This window comes from Peromyscus leucopus, chromosome 7 (assembly GCF_004664715.2).
Source record: "Peromyscus leucopus breed LL Stock chromosome 7, UCI_PerLeu_2.1, whole genome shotgun sequence".
Lineage (NCBI taxonomy): Eukaryota > Metazoa > Chordata > Mammalia > Rodentia > Cricetidae > Peromyscus > Peromyscus leucopus.
In genome coordinates, this window is record NC_051069.1 from 35,227,524 (window position 1) to 35,249,089 (window position 21,566).

The following is a 21,566-nucleotide window of genomic DNA, read 5'->3' on the forward strand; positions in this document are numbered from 1 at the left end:
GAAAAATAATATTCCAAAAATTGATCTAGGCAAAGTTGAATGGCATCACTGAAAATGCAATCCGATTTGTTTAAATGCAAACATCAGCGGCAAGCTCAAAGAGGTGAAACTGGCCATGGAAAAGGTGGAACAAGAAAACAGGGCTAAAAGGAAACAAAATAAATGTTATTGGAATTCAAAGGCCTGTATTTCAGTTCCAGTTCAAGTATCAGGAGCATGTGCATCTGTAGGTACCCTGTAAACAAACCCTTTGGAAATTGCCAATGTGTAGCACATTATATGAATAGGTTACATTGGGTTATTTCTTATGTATATTTTATCATTATAAAAACAATTTTTGCAAAATAAAGAATGGCTGAGGCAACTGGGTAGGCAAATTTAAATATTCTTAAGAATGAGATTTTAAGTTCTCCTGTTGTTATAAAGTAGGAAGCACTGGCTTTCATTACTGAAAAACAATAACTTTTTAAAAACTTCTGATAAAGCTCTGGATGTTATTTCCAAAGCACTTTCACGAGAAGACTTTTCTGCTCAAGGTCTTCTTCAAAGCAATCTTGACATCCTTATTCCTCAAGCTATAGATCAATGGGTTGAACATGGGCACCACAGCAGTATAGAAAACAGAGGACACTTTTCCCTGAGCCAGGGGTAAACTAGAAGGTGGCTTGAGGTACATAAAAGCTCCTGACCCAAAAAACAGAGACACTACAATAATATGGGAAGTACAAGTACTAAAGGCTTTGGACCTGCCTTCTTTGGAGCTGATGTGGAGAATGCTAGAGAGGATGAAACCATAAGAGATAAAAATGGTAATAATGGGCACTCCAATGCCGATGGTCACAACAACAAAAACCACCAACAAATTAATGAAAGAGCTGTTGCAGGACAGCTCAAGGAGGGGAATGATGTCACACATATAGTGATTAATGATATTGTCAGCACAAAAGGTTATAAACTGTAGGTTTCCCATATGAGCCACAGCCCCAAAAACTCCCATCCCATAGACACCCGTCAAAAGATATGAACATACTTGGGGAGACATGGTGACCCTGTACAGTAATGGTTTGCAGATGGCAACATAGCGGTCATATGCCATTGCTGACAGGATGTAGGACTCCGAAAAGACAAAGAAGCAGAAGAAGAAAAACTGAGTCATACACCCTGCATAGGAAATTGTATTCTTCCTCAAAACAAACCCCACTAGCATTTTAGGGGTGAGCGTGGTGGAGTAACTGAAATCTATGAAGGACAAGTTGAGGAGGAAGAAGTACATGGGAATATGCAGGTGAGAGTTCAGCCCTATCAGGGTGATCAAGCCCAGGTTTCCCACCACGGTGACCACATAGAAACCTAGAAATACAATGAAGAATGGGATCTGGAGTTCAGACTGCTCTGTTAATCCCACAAGGATGAACTCTGTCACCGAGGAGGTGTTCTCTGCCGCCATTCTCTTCTAGGAGTGTCTGTGAATGTAAAACAAAACAAACCAACAAAAAACAGTCATTAGAAGAAAGAGGGAGTAGTTACACACCACGGAAGTACACGGAAGCCAAAGAAGGGGGAAGAATAAAAGAAGAAAAACATTTACTGACAGTAACTACGGGACAGACACTTTCTAAGTGCTGGCTGGTCTGTAATTATCCCGATTCTACAGGTGAGGAACCTATGAAACTAGCATGAAGTCACAAGGCCATGGAGTCGCTAAAGCAAGGGAATTACAACCATCTGGTTCCTAAACGGAGAGATGCTCACTGCTCTGGGGCAGGAGGCTGCAGGTCAGGCAGACACTCACAGGTTCAGCTTGGAGCCTCCCTCTACTTCCTCCTGTCCATCTCCTTCTGGGGGAAGCAATTTGAGTAGAGCAAAAGGAAACCAACAGTGTGCTGTACAGACCGCTCTACTTCTGCTTCTCCGCATTTAGGATCAAAACTTCCAGTTTATCTTGGTTCTCACACAGAACTGGATGGAGAGCTTGCTCTCTGGTTGTTCTTTGTTGTGAGACTCCTGGACAGTTACTAGGGAAGGAGGAAGCATCTTTCCCCCAGCACCGTGAACAACAGGAAATCGAGGCTTTTGTTGGAAATCTCAGTGAGCTCCCACCGGACCATTGCCCCAGAGTCTGCCTTCCAAAGGAAATGTTTGTTACCCCCTTGATAATGCTTCAAGTGGCTTCTAATGAATTGTTTTTTCCTTTAAGTTACATCTTCTTGAACATGATTAAAAACAAAGCATTAAGGGGGAAATAACTCTTTCATCTAGTACAGAGCACTTGCTATTTACCAAGCACTGTGCTGGGCATCACAACAGCAACGTACAAATAGTGCTGCCCCAGTTATTACTGATATTGACCTAATATGCACTTTGTAGCTGGCTGTATTTAACAATCACACAATGACTACATACTTCAAAGCATCATGTTGTACATAATAAATATATACTATATCATCTAGTGATGTTAAAAATTCTGCTGATTTATAAGTGAGAAGGCTCACCGCAGAATTTTGAGTCTACTCTGATATCTCCAACGTCAATGACATTCTTATCATTGCCTACACTGTCTCTCTGTCAGGGTAACAAGTTCTCTGAAGCAATGTCATTAATTATAAGAATTTAGAGGCTCTAGATAGATTTTTTTAAACAGTCATTTTAAAGGAGGGTGAAAGGTACTAGAGGAAGGAAAAGTCAAGTCAGAGGCTCTCAGACACAAGAAGAGGAGAATCACCATTTCACTCATGTGACAAAAATCCATATCCAAGCTAAAACATAAAGAACTTCACTATTTCATCTTATTATCTGCTCAGGCAGATTAATCTTGATAATACAAAACAAATGCTTGCCAGATACTTATTGTTCCTTAGTGTCTGAAAGGCCAGGCATTGTCCCTAAGTCTAGCCATAGGAATTTGATGACTTTGACCAAGAATATATTATTTTTGACTACTACTAATAATAATAATATTTTCCCATGTGGGAAAATAATAAGTTATATACCTACAGTGCATTATTCAAGTGCAAGAAGACAGAAAATACATATACATATAAAATGTAGAAAAAATATGAACAGGCAAAGTTCTGTGAAGAAAAGGTAGACCACTCAGAGAAGTAGAAAGGGGAGAAGCATTCCAGTTTTAACTAGTTATCTGACATCTGAACACAAGATTTGAGAATTGTTGTTTGGGGAAATCAACTACTCAACTACCACACCAGCATCTACTGCTTGCTTGACACATGACCCACCTAAAGGCATCACATTTTTTTGCCCTGAAACTTAAATGTAATAAGTTAATTCAGAACAATGAGTGACTCTAAAGGGAGAAATGTCTGGGTATAGTAACAGGACAGAAGTGTGGAAGACCTTGCTGGGGACTTAGACAATCATGAGTCAACTCAATAGGTCACTGACTAAGACTAACATAAGTTCTGATAAGGCTCTGTGTAACAACTTATGTTCTCCATCCCTTACAAGAGATTAAGGGTGATGAATAGGCAAGAAATAACATCTATTTGAGGAAATTCAAGCTTTGTTTATCAAAGTGTTTATAATGGTTTTAGCCAAGTTGAGTCTAGAGACTTCTTGAAATTGTTTCAAAACTTTAACTCTAAAGTCTATCTCCCTCCGGCCAAGCCTAGCTACCACCACCATACACATGGCAGCATGTATATATTTTGTGGTGAGTACACATACATCAACGAGGATTTACTATCTCTCAACTCAGCCTCAGCCATAATGGTGTCTCATTGGCCAGCTAACACTTCTAACTGTCCACATCTCAGACTGAGACTAATAACTACTGTCTTCTCATCTCAAGCCCACTATACACACTTGAGAAATACCTAATATCAAGCCATTATAAAAAAAAAACATACTTTATTCCCCTGAGATTAAATTCTATCTACACAGCTTTAATTCTGTTCTTATATTTGGCTCCTCTCTGTTCATTCTCTTCCTGAGTTCTCTCTATGCATGGCTTCAGTTCTGTTCTCATACTCAGATCCTTTCTGTCCCTTCTCTTCCTATCCTCTCATAGCCCTAACTGAGCTCTTCTGCTATGGATCTCATCTTTGTCCTCAGTTCCTCCATCCATGCTTGTTCCTTCCTTTCCTACTCTCCTGACCTAACCCAATCCACCTACAGAGCAAGCATTCTTTGAGACTGTAAAGGGTAGGAAAAAGGACCTTAGGTGCTGTGGGATAACCCCTCTGTATGCTGTGAATATGTTTTATTACTATTGGTTAATAAGGAAGCTGTTTTGGCCTATAGCAAAGCAGGATAGAGCCAGGCAGGAAATCCAAGGGAAGATACAGGGAGAAGAAGGGCAGATTCAGAGAGATGCCAGCAAGTCACCAGAGCAACAAGATGTACTAGAGAACCAGTAATGCCAGCCATGAAGCCACATGGCAAAATATAGATTAATAGAAATGGGTTAATTTAAGTTGTAAAAGCTAGTTAGTAATAAGACTGAGCAATAGACCAAAGGGTTTACAATTAATAGTAAGCCTCTGGGTGATTATTTTAAAAGTGGCTGCAGGACCCAGTGGGACAGAAAAGCCTCCATTTACATTAGGGATTCATTAAATATTTGCTTGTCTCTAGGAGCTTTGGAGAGTTCTGTATGCATGATATAACAGCAGGGAAAGTTCTTTTGAGGTTAACAGTTCACAAATGGTTTCCATGGGAACTTCATTTCAATGCATCAGTGTTTTATTTCAAATGAACCAGGGCTTCTCTATTTTTCATTAACTTGCTACAATATAATTAGAGTGAAGCAAGGAAATATGTCCTTAATTAAGTTACCTGATACAAAACTGTCCCTCTTCCCCAAACTTGAAACTGTATAATAGCTTCCTTGCCTGATTTACTATTAATAGAAATTTATATGTGAGACATGGATTATAACAAGCTTATCAGGGCAAACATATGCACTGTACAGGGCTTTCATACATATGGTGTATGCATTAGCCTCCAAGAGTCTGGCATGCCATCAAATAGCATGTGGTTGTGCTGAGGATGAGTCTGTCCACTCTACACAAGAAAAATCCAAGAAAAGCTATAATTCCAACACTCCAGACAGCCTGTCGAGAGAAAGATGGCAGTTGAATTGTTCCCATCCAAAATGAGTTCAGCTGGACCCTAAGGATATGCATAGATTAATGTCATCTATAAGACATCTTACTGTAACATTAATTTTAATGTGTACATTTATCATGTCAAATGCTAAGTGAAAAAAAATTCCAAAGAAATGGCTTCTTTCCCAAAAGTTTGTTATCTGATTGAGGCATCTGTTTTCTCCCCTTTTTGCTCATCTTTTGTGTTCCAAAACTCCTAGGCTTCAGTTCTTGGTGATCTGTGTCTCTTCCTCTCTACATAATTGATAATCTCATTCCAGGGCTTTAAAGATATTCTCCACCACTACAGCCAGGAAGCAGGTAGGCTAACTGTAGATCTTCACCTATTCCTCTTCTCCTCCAAATCCCCACCCCCACCCCACCGACTCACATTTCATCCCTAGCTCAGCAGAAAACCTGCTGAGGCCACCCTCCCACAACTGCCCCCATCTCCAGTGAATCTCACAAATCTTGCCCACCTAACTTCCCTCCCCCATCACATTGCTTTCTCTCAGGCCAAGACTCCAGCAGGCACTCCCTGGGAACCCACAGGCAACTCTAGCCAAGGAAACAGGGAAGCTAACTGCAGATCTTCACCTCTCCCTCTGCTCCTCCAAATCCAATTCCTCAGTCCTACCCTGAACTTTGTAGCAGAACACCTGCTGCAGCCTCCCATCCCTCCCACTCCACCTCCAGTATATCACACGGATCTACCCCTCCAAACTTCCTTCCCTGAACTCATTGCTTTATCTCAGCCCCCAACCCCAACAGGCACTCCCTGGGAATCCTCGTTAGATGCCCTGATTCCAGGGAACCAAGCTGATCCTGATAAAACATCCTCTTTCAGAAATGTTGAGGTCCAGCCTCTTTAATTTCCTTCCCAGTGACCCAGAAGAGATGCTACTAACAGTGGGGATAATCTGTGGGAAAATAACCTAAGTACACCGTATTCTTATGTCCGTTTACTTTATTCCTCTGAGATTAAATTCTATCTACACAGCTTATATCTATTCTTACATTTAGCTCCTCTCTATCTGAAGTGAAGAAAAATTCAAAGGAATTCCACTAAAATCAGGAATAAGAAAAGATTGTCCACTCTCTCCATACCTATTCAATATAGCACTTGAAGTCTTAGCTACAACAATAAAACAACTGAAGGAGATAAAAGAAATACAAACTGGAAAGGAAGAAGTCAAAGTATTTTTATTTGTAGATGATATGATAGTATACATACATGACCCAGAAAATTCCACCAGAAAAATCCTACAGCTGATAAACACTTTCAACAAAACAGCTGGATACAAAGTTAAAAAAAAATCCAAAGAAATGGCTTCAAAAATCTGTTGACCTATATACAAATGACAAATGGAATCAGAAAGAAATCAGGGAAACAACTACTTTCACAATAGCCTCAAATAACATAAAATATCAGAGCATCTCTAACGAAGCAAGTGAAATAGTTGTATGATTAAAAACTTCAAGTCACTGAAGAAAGAAACTGAAGAAGAGATACCAGAAGATGAAAAGTATTCTATGTTCATGGATTGGTAGGATTAACATAGTAAAAATGCCCATCCTACAAAAAGCAATCTACATGTTCTATACAATCCCCATCAAAATTTCAACACAATTCTTTGCAGACCTTGAAAGAACAATTCTCAGCTTCATATGGAAACATACACACACAAAAAAACCCTAAGATAGCTAAAACAATCATAAAAAATAAAAGAATTGAGGGAAGCATCACTATCTCCATTTTAAGTTATACTATAGAGCTATAGTAATAAAAAAACAGCATGGTATTGCCATAAAAACAGACACATTAATCAGTGGAATTGAAATGAAGCTACAGACATAAATCCACATATCTGTGGATACTTAATTATTTATAAAGAAGCCATAAATACAACTGGGGGGAAAAACAGCATCTTCAACAAATAGTGCTCGTCAAACTTGATGTCTGCATATAGAACAATGCAAATAGACCCCTACCTATCACACTGCACAAAACTCAACTCCAAATGAATTAAAGACCTCAACAAAAAAAAGTCATATATACTGAACCTGATAGAAGAGAAAGTGGGAAATTACTTTGAACACATTGGCACAGGAGAAGACTTTCTGAACAGGACAACAATAGTGTAGGTACTTAAATCAGAAATTAACAAATAGTACCTAATAAAACTGAAAAGCTCCTGTAAGGTAAAAGACACTTAATAGCACAAAGCAACAGCCTATAGAATGGAAAAATATTTTCACCAACTACACATCAGATAGAAGACTAATATCCAAAATGTATAAAGAACTCAAGAAGCCAGATATCAAAAAAATCAAATAACCCAATTTACATATCTAAACAGAGAATTCTCAAAAGAGGAAACTCAAATGGCTGAAAAGCACTTAAAGAAATGTTCAACACCCTTAGCTATCAGGTAAATACAAACCAAAACTAGTTTGAGATTTTATCTTACACCCATCAGAATGGCTAAGATTTATAACACAAGTGACAGTCCATGCTGGCAAGGATGTGGAGTAAAGGGAACACTCCTCCATTGCTAGTGGGAGTGCAAACAGCCACTATGGAAATCAGTGTGGCAGTTCCTTAGGAAGATGAGAATTGTTATACCTTAAGATCAATCTATACCACCCTTGGGCATATACCCAAAGGACATTTCATTCTATGACAGATACACTTGCTCAACCATGGTCATTGCTGCTCTATTCGTAATAGCCAGAAACTGGAAACTGATAGTTCCCTCAAGAGAAGAATGGATAAGGAAAATGTGGTACATTTACACCATGAAGTATTACTCAGCCATTAAAAGAGGAGAAGAAGAAAATTGCATGCAAATGGATGGAACTAGAAGAAAATCATCCTAATTGAGGTATTGCAGACCTAGAAAGAGAAATACGGTATGTATTCACTTATATATGGATATTAGCTGTTAAGTCAATGATAACAAAGCTACAGTCCATAGAATTACAGAGATTAATTATAGAGTAGGGAACTAGGGAGGAAAGATTTAGCTCATTAGGAAAATGAAATAGAATGTATGGATAGCAGGTGGCTGGAACAAGAGAATCATAGGAAAAGTGGCGGGAAAAGGAGAATGAGGGAGGGAATATGGGAATGAATGCTAAAATTAAGGGCCATTTGATGGGTAGTATGGAAACAATACAATAGATGCTTCCTAAAATATATACATATATGAAGGGACTCTAACTGAAATCACTAAACAATGGGGAGACAGAGCCCCAACTAGACATCTCTTGCCAACCAATCAAGCTTCCAGTCCCAGAACTGGGTTATATCTGATGGAGTTGTTGGCCATAGGGGTCCCATGGAATCCCCCAACAACCCAGGCTGTTGCCAAGACTATAGATTGCTCTCCACAAACTGAAAGCAAGAGACCCCATTGCTGAAGAAAGCACCTACACAACTCATTGAACATAGAAAAGTCGAACAGGTGCCAATATTAAAGCCTTCACACCTATGTTCGAGAGTCTTTGGAACAGGAAGGGCCTAGGCATGGTGTCACACCAAGCCAGTCACAAATACTTGGATCAACAATGATGTTTTGCTTGCAAGATATGCTACTGCAATGATGTCACAAAGCTTGTGGGAATAACCAACCAATATCATATTTGACTTAAAGCCCACTCCACAAGATAGAACCCATACCCAACACTGCTTGAGTGACCTAGAACCTGAGACTAGCTAGCCCAGCGAACTATGGTAAAACCAAATGCTATTTTTTCTACTTAAAGAATGTAGCAATAAAATGACTCCTAATGACATTCTGCTACACTCGTAGATTAGTATCATGCTCCCATCATCAGAGAAGCTTCCTCCTACAGCAGATGGGAATGCAGAAACTCACAGCCAGACATTATGCAGAAAATGAGAGACCTTGGAACATTCAGCCCTAAAAGGACATCACCATCAGATGCATTCTGTCATGGCTTAGAGAACCCAGCAGAAGAGGGGGCAGAAGTTTAAGAGCCAGATGGCATAGAAGACACCAACAAGGTCCTCTAACTCAAAATGATCAACGTGTATGAAATCATATACTGAGGCAGTACGCACGTGCCCTGCATGGGTCTGCACCAGGTCCTTTGCATATATATTATGCTCCCAGTTTAGTGTTTTTATGGAATTCCTGAGTGCACAAATGAGTGTCTCTGTTTCTTCTGCCTTTTCTTGGGCTGTTATTCCTGTTTTGTCCAGTTCCAATGTTAGTGTTGTTTTATCTTATTAAACTTTATTTTGCTTTACTACTATCCCTTAAAAGCCTATTTCTTTTCTAATGAGAGACAGAAATGGAATGGATACAGATGGCAGGGGATATGGGGAGGAACTGGGAATAGTAGAGGGAGGGGAAACCCTGATCAGGCTATAGTATGAGAAAGACATCTATTTTCAATAAAAGGGAAAAATATTCTCTATATCTTTTGTTCCTAAACTTGTTATCTTCCTGTTAATTTCCTGTCCCAAGAAGATGGCCTCTCTTGTAAAATTTTCAAAAATAACAACATTTTGTCCCTCTTAATTCAATAAGTTCAAAGGTTGACATGTTTTTTGTTGTTTGTTGTTATTGTTGTTGTTTCAAAAAAAGCTTGTAGGCAACTTCCATTTCTCTTTTTTTATTTGTTTTGATTTTTTAATTATTTACTCTATTTTCTGAAATAATATAATTACATCATTTTATCATTTCCTCTTTCTCCTTTCAAACCCTTCCAACTAATTTCTTATTGAAGAAGTGGAAAGGAGTGTTGATATGATTTGAAGCCCTGATTTGTCTGGATTTGTCTCATTTTATATCTACTATCTCAGAAAAAAATTATTAGCAGCAATCTCATTCACTGTGAAATATATTCCAGATAACCAATAATTGTATAATCTGTATATGTTGAACAAAACCTTCAAATTAACCTTCCCATTCCTACCTGTTGTTTACCAGCTGAAGAGCCTGGTAACTTTGTTGAACCTCTCCGAAGCTTCAAATTATTAATCTCTCTCTCTCTGTGTCTCTCTCTGTGTCTCTGTCTCTGTCTCTGTCTCTGTCTCTCTGTCTCTCTCTCTCTCTCTCTGTGTGTGTGTGTGTGTGTGTGTGTGTGTGTGTGTGTGTGTGTGTGTGTACCAAGTTGGTTAAACTCTATAAAGTTGAGGATAAACTTGAGCTCCTGATCCTTCTGCCCCCACATTCTAAATATTGGGATTGCAGACATGCTCCATATCACCTTGTTTATGTAGTAGTGGCAATCAAACTCAGAGCCTCATACATAAAAGGCAAGCACTCTACCAACTAAAATACATCCCTAGCCCCAAATTACTAATTTTTAAATAGAAGGATCACAAATGTAGTATTTTTCTTAAAATATGTATCATAGAAAATATTTTAATATTTTTATTAGTTCTTTCAGAATTACATACATGCAATGTGTTTTGATTATGTTTACCCTCCACTCATCCCCACAACTTCTCTCAAGTCCACCCCGATTCCCTCCAAACTTCATGTCTTTTTCTTATAACCCACCAAGTCTAATTTGTGTTGGCCATGTACTCATGGGTTTGGGGCCATCCACTGGTGCATGGTTGACCTATCAGTTTTATTTTTAAATAAAACTGACTTTCCTTCCCACAGACTCTATCAACTGTCAATAGATCCTTAACTAGTGATGGGGGCTAGCGAAGCCTTCAACACTCCCTGCCGAAATATTAACTGTCTTGAGACTGTGTAGGTCTTGAGCAGGCAATCACAGCTACTGTAAGTTCAGGAGTGCAACCAGCAGTCCTGCCGTGTTCAGAAGCCACTGTTCCATTCTGATCCTCCAGGATCTCCAGCTCTTACCATTCTCTGCCCCTTCTGCAATGCTCTCTGGCCTTTGGGAGGAGAGACTGTGATAAAGATGTCCCATTTGTAGCTGAATATTTAACTGACACTTCTTCTCTGTACTTTGACCATTAGTGAATTTCTACATTAACAGCCATCCAGTGCACAAGGATACTCTATCCACTTAGCAAAGTAATAGTAAAAAACTCACTCTGGAGCCCAGGAGCTCCAAAACCATGGATTTATGACCAGATTTACAGTATCAGAAAACATTTTGAAAAATTACATTGGCACTTTCATTATTTAGATCCATACCTATAGATGAAACCTATTTAGACTACAATAATATTTAGTATGCCTAAAAAGGGAGAGGCTGAGGCAAGAAGATCCATAAGGTTTCTCCAGAAGTACAAGTAGCAAAGCAAACATGGTGTTAAAAGATAGCATCATGAAGCAACAGGACAACTGCTCTATGACTTGAAGGACAGGAAGTAAAGAAGCGCAAATTGGAATCTGAATAAAATACTGTGCCCAGAGAACCATGGACATGTGGCAAGTGTGAATAAATGAATAGGAAGGGCAAAGAACTAGACTTAAGGATAGATGACAATATGTTGTCCAAAAACTGCAAATGGAAATAAGAAGTAAAAATACAGCCTTGAAGAAACAGCTTGAAAGAGAAAAGGTCCAAATACAAACTAGAGAATCAGCTCAACAGAAGTGGTTGAAGAATGAGGAATTGCTCCGAGAAGAAATAGTTAAACAGAAGGGTTGAGGATTAAGGATGAAACCTTTCAAAAAGCGCCCACGAAATGGGAAAAGAAAGTTTTTGTAGAGAAAACTTTTTAATTAAAAATCTGAGAATAACAACTGACAGAAAGATTTGATATTGAACTGGCCTGGAATCAAATTCCAACTCAATAATCCCTTAGCTATGTGAACTTGGGGAAGTTGTCCTAATGTCACTGAGATATGATGGCCCTATGTAAACTAGGGAAGTAATGCCACACTTCCAGATGTGTGTAAGGTATAAAGTCCAACTTAGTAAATACTTGTTAGATACATAACTGATAGAACTCCCCACCCCCCCAAAAAAAGGGAATTTCAAAGGGGAGAAATAAATTATAGCCTCAGACTCCAACTTTCTCCACATCACATTTTACCTATATTTTAGTGCAAAATGTTTGAAAGAATTCAACATGAGGCCATCTTAAGGCACTGAGAAGATTTTAAGAACAAATTAATTTACTATATTAAAGACTATTTTGAGTTTCTCTTTCTTCTTTTGTGAATTTTACTGATTTTCATCTTTCAAATAAATTTTCAGGATCTTTACATTGTTAATTTGTTAGCATTTTTATTAACAACCTTTAATGTCTAATACCCATAGTGACTGACTCTATTAATTATTGATAATATTAGTTTTATTTTGTATTTTTTGGTCTAGTAAGAATTTTATTGATCTCTTAAAATATCTACATTCTATTTTTACTAATTTTTCCTTATTAATCTTTAATCATATATTTCATCAATTTTTACTTCATCTTAATTATTTTCTATTTACATTAAATTTTTCTTCTATTTACAGGTTTGGGGGTATGAATTATTGATTCTTGATTTTCAATTTTTCTTCTATAGTATAGATACTTAAATTATTAAAAACAATTTTAGTTAAATAATACAGTGTTCAGCTTTTTCATTTTTATTTAGCTCTAAAGTATTTTTTCATGTCCCTTGAGGTTTTTTTTCAGCAATTATGTTATTTAGAAGTATATAGTTGTTTTAATTTCCATATGTGCTGAGATTTTGCAGAGATCTGTTCTTAGTTTCCGATTTAATTCCACAGTAGGAAGAGAACATATTTTGTATGTTTTTGGTAGTCTTAAATTTATTGAAACTTGTTTAATGTCTCGGCATATGGTCTGTCTTCGTGATTTTTTTTCCATGTACACTTGAAAAAGTGTATTTTATTGTTGTTGGGTAAAATGTTATATAAATGTCACTCTCTTCATATAAGTTGGTAGTACTGTTCAGGTCTTCTGGGCCTATAATGATTTTAGTCTACATGTTCTGTCAGTTATTGTTGACATCATCAACTTAAACTATGAATTTTTCTTAATCTTTTTTCAGTTTTCCCAATGCTTGTTTGATGTATTTGGAGTTGAGTTGACTTGAGTTATTTATTCTCCTTTTCCCGCTCTCTCCCTCCCCCTTCCTCCTTTCTTCCCTCTTTCACTCCCCACTTCCTGTTGTTCTCATTGACTGAACCTAGGGCAGGCGCATGTGAACCAAGCACTCTGCAACTGGTAAGAGCTATTATGAAACATCTCTAACAATATTTATTAGTATATTCCATGACTTGCTATCTACTGTGTCAACGTGTAACATAGCTACCCGAAATTTTGTATGACTAGGTCTTACACAGTTCATTTTCCCTCATTTTTCCCACTTTTACTTTTTTGACATGTATTTATGGGGAACATTATGATAATATGACACATGTATGTAAAGTGTAGTAACCAGATCAAGGTGCTTGCTAATATTCCCATAGCTAACATTTCTGTGTTCTGGGAACTTTAACATTCCTAGTTATTGTGAAAGCTATCACATATTGCTTTAGGTAATAGTTACTCTACTAAGCTCTAGTAAACCAGCACTAATCCTCCCACCTGTGTGTCTATGTAATATCTTCTCACCCCTCTTTCCTTCTGCACCTCTCAGTCTCTGGTGACCACTACTCTACTCTGTTCTAGAAGATTAATTTTTCTATTTCAATGAGTAATAACATGTGGAATTTGTCTTCCTATGCCTGGGTTATTTTATTTAACAGAATGACCAACAGTTCCAACCATATTGCCCTAACTACAGAATTTGATTATTATATGGCCGAATGGCATTCTGTTGTTACATTTTCCTTATTCATTCATGCATTGATGGAGAAATTGGCCATTAAGTGATCATTGTGAATGGTACTATAGTCAACATAAGGATACAGCTATCTCTTTGGTATAATAATTTCATTCTTTGGGTTATATTCCCAGTAGTTGAATTGCTGAATCATATGGTGGCTTTATTTTTAGTTCTTAAAGGAATCTCCATACTGTTTCCCATAATTTTTGAGAAAAAATCTGTTTCATATTTAATGTTATGATTCATTTTTAAAATGTATATATTTGGATTTTTCATAACCAAGTTTAACTTCTCTATCTCTTAATTGGAATGTTTAGACTACTTATATTTAATGTAACTTTTGAGTGAAGGTTACATTTTTCCTATTTGTTTTCTATTCGTCCTGTCTAGATCTTTGCCAGTTTTCTCCCTTCTTTTCCTGCCTTTGTTCTGGATTTTTTTTAGTATTTTATTTTATCTTTTTAATTGTTATCTCCTCTTTATTAGTTGTTGCTAATGGTTTCAGGGATATACAACTTTATCTTGATAAACTTTATTTTGAAATAGTATTGTAGCTGATTGTGCATTATATGACATTACTTCCATTTCCCTTTCTACTCTTTGTTCCTATGTGTTTTACTAACTTTTTGCCTTAAACTGAATTTTCTCTTTAAGAATATTCCAAATGAAATAAACATTAGCATTTTATATTTAAGTTCTTTAGAGTAGTCATAAAAATGTACCACTCAAGATACTTCAAGAAATGTGGATGAAGTCACCCCACTTCCTTCTTTAAGGGGACTTGGAGATCAGTCACATTTACAAACACTCTAGCTTCTTCTACAGACAGAAAAACAGTAACATGGCTGTGACATTAAAGCCAGATGTGAGATTATGGTGTTTAAGTATCCTCTGACAATTGTATCATAAGCTTTCCAGTCAGATGGTTTTTCGAGCTTCTTTAATTCCCTTATTTCCTCTGACAAATCACATAACCTATCTTGTCTTGGTTCACAGGGACAAAGCAAACAGTATCAGCTGTGGTCGAATCCAAAACAGTAAAACAAGGACTGGAGACTAAACCCTTCTCAGCTGGAGACAGTGAGTGCCTGGCATTCTGTAACATAGTCAATAAAGATTTGGTTGGCGACAACCAAGAATTATGTCTCTGTAGGGGCAAATATTGTTGAAGGTACAGTGACTCATACCTCTGACAATAGTACCTTTTGAGACAAAGAACTGATTGATTGGTGCTGGCTGCCCTGCTAAACAAACAATGAAAGATGATACATCATTACTATTAGCCATCAATAAATAGTAAAGTCTAGGAGTCTGGGGTTTCTCCGATAACTTACAAAGAGGTCTTTACCTCCAACTTGAGCAATAGGCTGAAGATTAATAATTATAGTCAAGACCAGGCAGTGGAGGCCCATGCCTTTAATCCCAGCACTTGGGATGCAGAGGCAGGGGGATCACTGTGAACTTGAGGCCAGATTGGTCTACAAAGCAGAGGCCAGGACAGCCAGGACTGTTACACAGAGAAACCCTGTCTCAAAAAAAACCCACACAAATAATAATAATAATTAATAATAATAATAATAATAATAATAACAGTCAGAAAGTTCCAAAGGTCTTTCATCTTCCCATTTTCCAAATAAAGTCAGGGTGCACATAATTATACTTAAATTTACATAGCAAACATTTACATATTAATGCCTTATATAGAGATCTTTAACCTCCAATATTACAGTCCATCATTCTATTGCTGTGACTTAGGATTTTCTATCCTCTGGGGGATTTAGGGGCCATCAAGATTTGTAATAGTGTGACTGAAACAGTTTTTAAAGATAAATAACAAAGTTTTGGGGAGATCACTGTTGGTACAGTGCTTTGACACAGAAGCACAAAATTGTCTTACTGGCCTGTGGTCAAGGCATACTCAGGGAACTGTTGGCTCAAGGACACATTCTAACCTAAGGATATATAAAAATCATAAGCAACCCTAATTATAAAAACTATTTTAAGTTTTAACAGAAGTACTCTATGAGTTGTTAGCCAGGGAGGCCTCTGAGAACTACCAACAATACATGCTGACAGTTGCCCACTAGAACTACATGGTAAGACTCTGTTGCTGAAGACACCACACACTCTTCTTAAAAGACATAGAGAAATATAGCTAGAACTGAGTAGAAAACCTCCTCCCTGACTGCTAGTTATCAGAGTGTCGGTGGTTAGTTATGTGGGGTATTGAGGGAGAACGATCATCAACAGTCTTAGTTGTGCGATGCCAGAAACTTCCTAGAATAGAACTTTGGATCTTAGCAGTAAGAAGAAGCCAGGAGTATTGGACCATGTGATGCAAGAGTTGCTGCCAATTCAGTTACTCTGAGGAGGGGCCTATGTGACAAGTCAAGAAGGTACCTGACAGCATATACAAGAATCATAATATTGCTGCATGCAGGGCCATCTGGAGGGAATCCCAGGACAGGCAGAAGGGGGAGCCCAAAAGCTGTAGTTCCAGTCTTGAAACTGTCAATGCTAAGGACAGAAATGTAACTTTCCAGGCTTTGGGCCAAGACCTGGTAATTACAGGGGAAGTTTTGGGCTTTAGCTGGTAATGATGCCAGAAGGTCCCCTGAATGAGGTGGATCCCTGTGGCTTTGTCTTGCTCTCTCATTAATGAGGTACAGAGGGGAGACTGGGTGTATGAATTCAGGCCACCCATTTAGCTTATGTTCAATTTAGTTTACATTTGCTTAGATTCACTAAAGCCTTCATTTTGGGGTCTGGGGTGGGACTAAAGATATGACTTGGCCAGAGTTACAACTTAAGCACAACAGTCTATGTCCAGAACAGAGTTTACTCTCTTCCTTATTTATTTCCACAAACTGCACTACGTTGGGGTTATTTTGCTTCTTGATATACACCTTATTTGGGAGGATGTTGTACGTATTCGTGTATACTCATGTGTGAACATTGGCATGTGCATAGGGATTGCCAGAGGTCAACAGCAAACATCTTGCTCAGTTGTGCTCCAACTAAGTTTTTGAGACAGTGTCTCTCAATGAACCTAGACCTCACCAATTCAGCAAGACTAGCTAGCCAGAGGCTCTTGGGTTCTGCTTGGCTCTGTATTCCCAGCATCGGGATTACAGACCTGCAGCACCATGCTCTGCTTTGACACAATGCTGGGACATCTTCAGTGACTCCTGTGGATCTACCATTTTTGGCTGAAGGCAATTCCCCAATCACCTAATTTAGGAAGCAAGAAAGGTCATAACAATCTTGATGGCAGTTTATCATGTTTTCTCTCATAATTTATGTCTATAAAATATGTGTCTCACCAATTTTGACAAAGAATAATTTTGCATAGCAAATTATTACCTTAGTAAAACCTTGCCACACATTTTTTTACAGGCTTCCATTTTAAGTTCAGTTTTATAAAGGGCATGAAATACAGACTAAAATTTCTTTTTTTTATTATGGATATCCAGATACTCTAGTATCATTTATGGAAAGCAAAGGACTTTTCCCATTGAATTATTCCTGTGTCATTGTCAAAATCAATAAGCATTTATTCTTTAGTATTTTTACTTATGTTTGAGACTCTCATACAATGTACTCACCCTTTCAACCCTCCCCCTTACCCTCTCGCCCTCTCGTGTCTCTCATTCCTTCCCATACAGCTTTAACATCACTTCTTATTTTTCTTCTTTCCCTATCAAGTCCGGTTTGTGTTGTCCAGACTGTCTTAGGATTGGGCCCTGTTCATCCTATCAGTGGTCATATTCTCTTTTGAACTGTTCTTTCCTGTAAATCTAACTGTGCACATTTATTATTTTAATTTCAGCTTTCTATTTCCCCAATATGATGGAACTGTGGGTTTTTCTACATGGGAACTTCACTTAATACCAGCTGTATTAGTCAGGATTCTCTAGAGTCACAGAACTTAATGGAATCACACACACACCACACACACACACACACACACACACACACACACACACACACACATATATATGAATTTATTGGAATGACTTACAGACTGCAGTCCAACTAACCCAACAATGATTGGAATGAATGGAAAGTCAAAGAATCCTGAAGTTGCTCAGTCCACAAGGTTGGATGCCTCAGCTGTTCTTCTGTATATGTTGGAATCCCAAAGAAGTAGGCTCCAATGCCAATGAAGGAATGGATGTGCTAGCAAACCAAGGACAAGCAAGTAAAGAGCAAAAACTTCCTTCTTTTATGTCCTTATATAGCCTTCCAGCAGAAGGTGTGGCCCAGATTAAAAGTGTGTCTTCCTGCCTCAAGATCTAGATTAAAGGCATGTGACTTCCCACCTCAAAGGTCTGGCCAGGAAGTGGATTTACTCCAAATCAAGCAGGGTATCTCTCACAGGTGTGCCCTCCATTTCTAGATTGTAGTTCATCCCAAATATAGTCAAGCTGACAACCAAGAGTAGCCATCACACCAGCTATAAACATGAAACTCAACTTGCTAATATCTATCTTTTCTCTTCCAAGTAAGTGTTCATTCCCCACCAGACTGTCTGCTTCCAGTCTCTCCAGCACCTCCTGGTAGTCCTTTATACTTTAATTTCACCTAGATTTAATTTTTTTACACATGGGTGTCATCTGGAAAGGTCTTAGTCCATATTCATGTATGCATTTCTGCACCCACATTATGAATAGACACAGAAAGGGCAAAGTCTTCAGAGCTCAACACAATCTGTAATCACTACTCCAATCAAAATACAGAACATTTCCAAGACTCAGAGGTTCCCTCATTGCTACTCCTCAAAGTAGTACCAACAACCTCCCAATAAGTTACCTTAACCAACATTCTACCTTGACAGGATAATTTTACCTATTCATGAATTCTGTGCATTTTATTCTCTATTTTATCTTGTTCCAGAATAGAATCATCTATATTGTGTATACTTCATTTTTCTGTATATTATTTTGCTGTACTAATAATATGCAACAACTTATTTCTCTATCTCATTTTGTGACAATAGTTATTTTTAAAAATGTAAAAGTTGAATTTGGCTGTTCAAATGGTAATAGAACAAATAGAACTCTGGATTATATATCATAAAAATATCTGTTAAACACACACACAAACATATACACAAACATACACACACTACTGCAAATAACTCTAAACATGTTTATAAAATAATAAAAGCCATTAGTGTACCTCCAAGTTCAGTTTTTTATTAATGCTACAGCATTATTATTAATCAAATGCTTATTTAATATATAATACAAATGTTCAATATCATAGTAGAGGTCTGTTTTTCATAAACCATATAACTATGTCTTATTATTTACTGAGTTTCCACAGGAAATAAACTCAGGAATTAGACAATAGTCCATTTTATAAAAGTTGAGATCATTTCTGCAAAAATAATTACATGTTTTCAGGCTTAGAGAGATGGCCCTGTGGTTAAGAGCATTTACTGTACTTCCAGAAGACCTGAGTTCAGTTCCCAGCATCCACATCAAGTAGCTCAAACCTGACTATAACTCCAGCTCCAGGGGATTTGACACTCATTCTGGATTCTCAGCCAGCATGAGTACATAATAGTACACATTCACAAAAACACAAATTAATACACATTAATTTTAAAAACAGCTTTATATCCATTGCTTATGTGGTTTAGTTCTGTTAGACCCCAAAGTTTAGGGTCTCGAGTGGGCGCCCCAAGAACCCAGACTCCGGTTCAGTTGATGCAACAGCAAGAGGTGTCTATTAATGTGGCTGTACAGTCGGGCAAACTCAGCTCCAGAGAGCAAGAGTCGCCTCGTACTGTAGTCACATAGGTACTTTTAAAGGAAAAACCCACAAAAGCCATACGATTACAATTCCCATACAATTTCATTTCACAAGATCATGGTCTGATCACAGAGTGGGTACAGTCACGCCCACATGTACATTCTTCCTGAAACCTCAAGGGGGGATCAGGGTGGGAGTGGAGTTTACACAAAGGTCACAGTGGTCCTTCCTGGAACACTTGCAACTATCCCAGTCACAGTTGAGCGCATCTCTTAACAGAAATCTTTTTACATTGTTTCCTTGTTGCAGGAGTGAGTGAGTAATGGCTGAGTCGGGTTGCCCTTGGAACTAGTTTTTTGGGTTTTTTTTTTTGTTGTTGTTGTTGTTGTTTTTTTTAGTTCCTTATTCTCCTGGGGCTTGGGGGTGTAAGCCTGAAGGGTTAGGGTCTTTCATTTCCTTTATTTTATCTTCAAGTCCTGATATTCTATCTTTTACTTGAACCATTCTACTTATCTTTATCACAAGTTTTCTAGCCAGGTTACTGAGTTTTTCATTTCCATCTTAATTCTAGCTTGAGTTCTCTTCAATATTTCTGTCTCCTTGAATTTGCTTTTCAAATCCTGAGTTGTTTTCATCATTTCATTTAGTTGTTGTGTTTGTGTTTTCTTAGCATCACTCGGGCATTTATTCTCTTTAAGTCCTTTAATTCTCCAATGAAATTCATGGTTCTTATTCTAAGCTCTGTGTCCTGGGGTTCATCTAGGTAATTCTCATTAGAGAAAACTTACATAGGACTGGTGGATTTTAAAGGGGACAAATCCTTTCTTGGCCTTTCATATTGTTTCTATTTTTGCAATAAGATCTGGGCATGTAGACTTATTTCATTGGTTCTGTATCTGATGTGAAAACAGCAAGATTTACTGGTGAACAGGAAGTACCACTCAGCCCAAATCTGAAGGTTGAGCAAAGCACCGGCAAAGTTCACCAGTCTGGGCCAAGGTTCTGGCTGCAGATCATGTTTTTAATATGTTTTACTTTAATTTCCACTCAGAACTCTTACCCACACATATATTGCCATTATACTGTTATTAATAAAATCATGATATAATTATTGTACTATATTATGGTATTATATATGAGGTGTATGACATACTAGGAACATATTGCTGTGAGTCACAAATAATAAATGGATCCAAAACAGTGGGTGGAGAGTGGCATTGCAAGCAGAGGAATTAAATTTTTTAAAAAAGAAAACAGAATCCTAGAAGCCCAGTAAAGCCATTCACACTTAGGTCCAGGGTGAATTGCTGAGTGTGCGGAGAAGTCAGGAGATTGTTGACTCCCTCCTCCTATGTGTTACATTCTCAGAAGATAACTATTTGTGAAACAAGACATGGGATTCTCAGAGAAGATTGAAAGATCCACTTCACATTGCACAGAGATGTTGGCACATGCCTGTTTATGAGTCCAATGTTGACAATAACCAAGATGTAGAACCGGCTTACATGTCCATCAGCAGATGACTTGACAGAGAACTTCTGGCTTCAGTAGAAGCATGCCTCCTGACTCTTGAATCTTACTGCTCCTCCTCTGCTGGCCACAGAGACCAGGATAGACAGCCAGTATAGCTTGCCCACCTGAAGCTGATTTCATCAAAGCTATAAATAAAGTAGCCTTGGGGTTCTTGGTTGCCTGGGGCAGCTCCAGAGTACCAGCTGGAGACAGTTTGTTTTGGATGTTTGGGGTTGGTTTTGTTTTGTTTGGGGGTGTAGATTGTTTGTTTTGGGGGGTATTTTTTCTTTTTCTTTTTTTTTAAGTTTTCTATTAAAAAAATCACCTAAACTACTTAGTCATAATCAAATGGAAATAAAATAGGATTTCCCAAAAGAAGGATACCTGAAGAAAATATTGTAATCTATATATATGTAAAGGAAACACAGGTGAAATTTGGATAGCT

At 37.9% G+C, this 21,566-nt stretch overlaps 1 protein-coding gene across 1 annotated transcript; it reads right to left on the reverse strand.

Annotated features, from left to right (window-relative positions):
- Positions 1-511: 511 nt before the first annotated feature.
- Positions 512-1,447, reverse strand: LOC114684953 (olfactory receptor 8B12-like). Its single transcript, XM_028859502.1, has one exon. It carries the CDS (start codon positions 1,445-1,447, stop codon positions 512-514), a length of 936 nt encoding a protein of 311 aa, XP_028715335.1.
- Between the last annotated feature and the right edge of the window lie 20,119 nt (positions 1,448-21,566).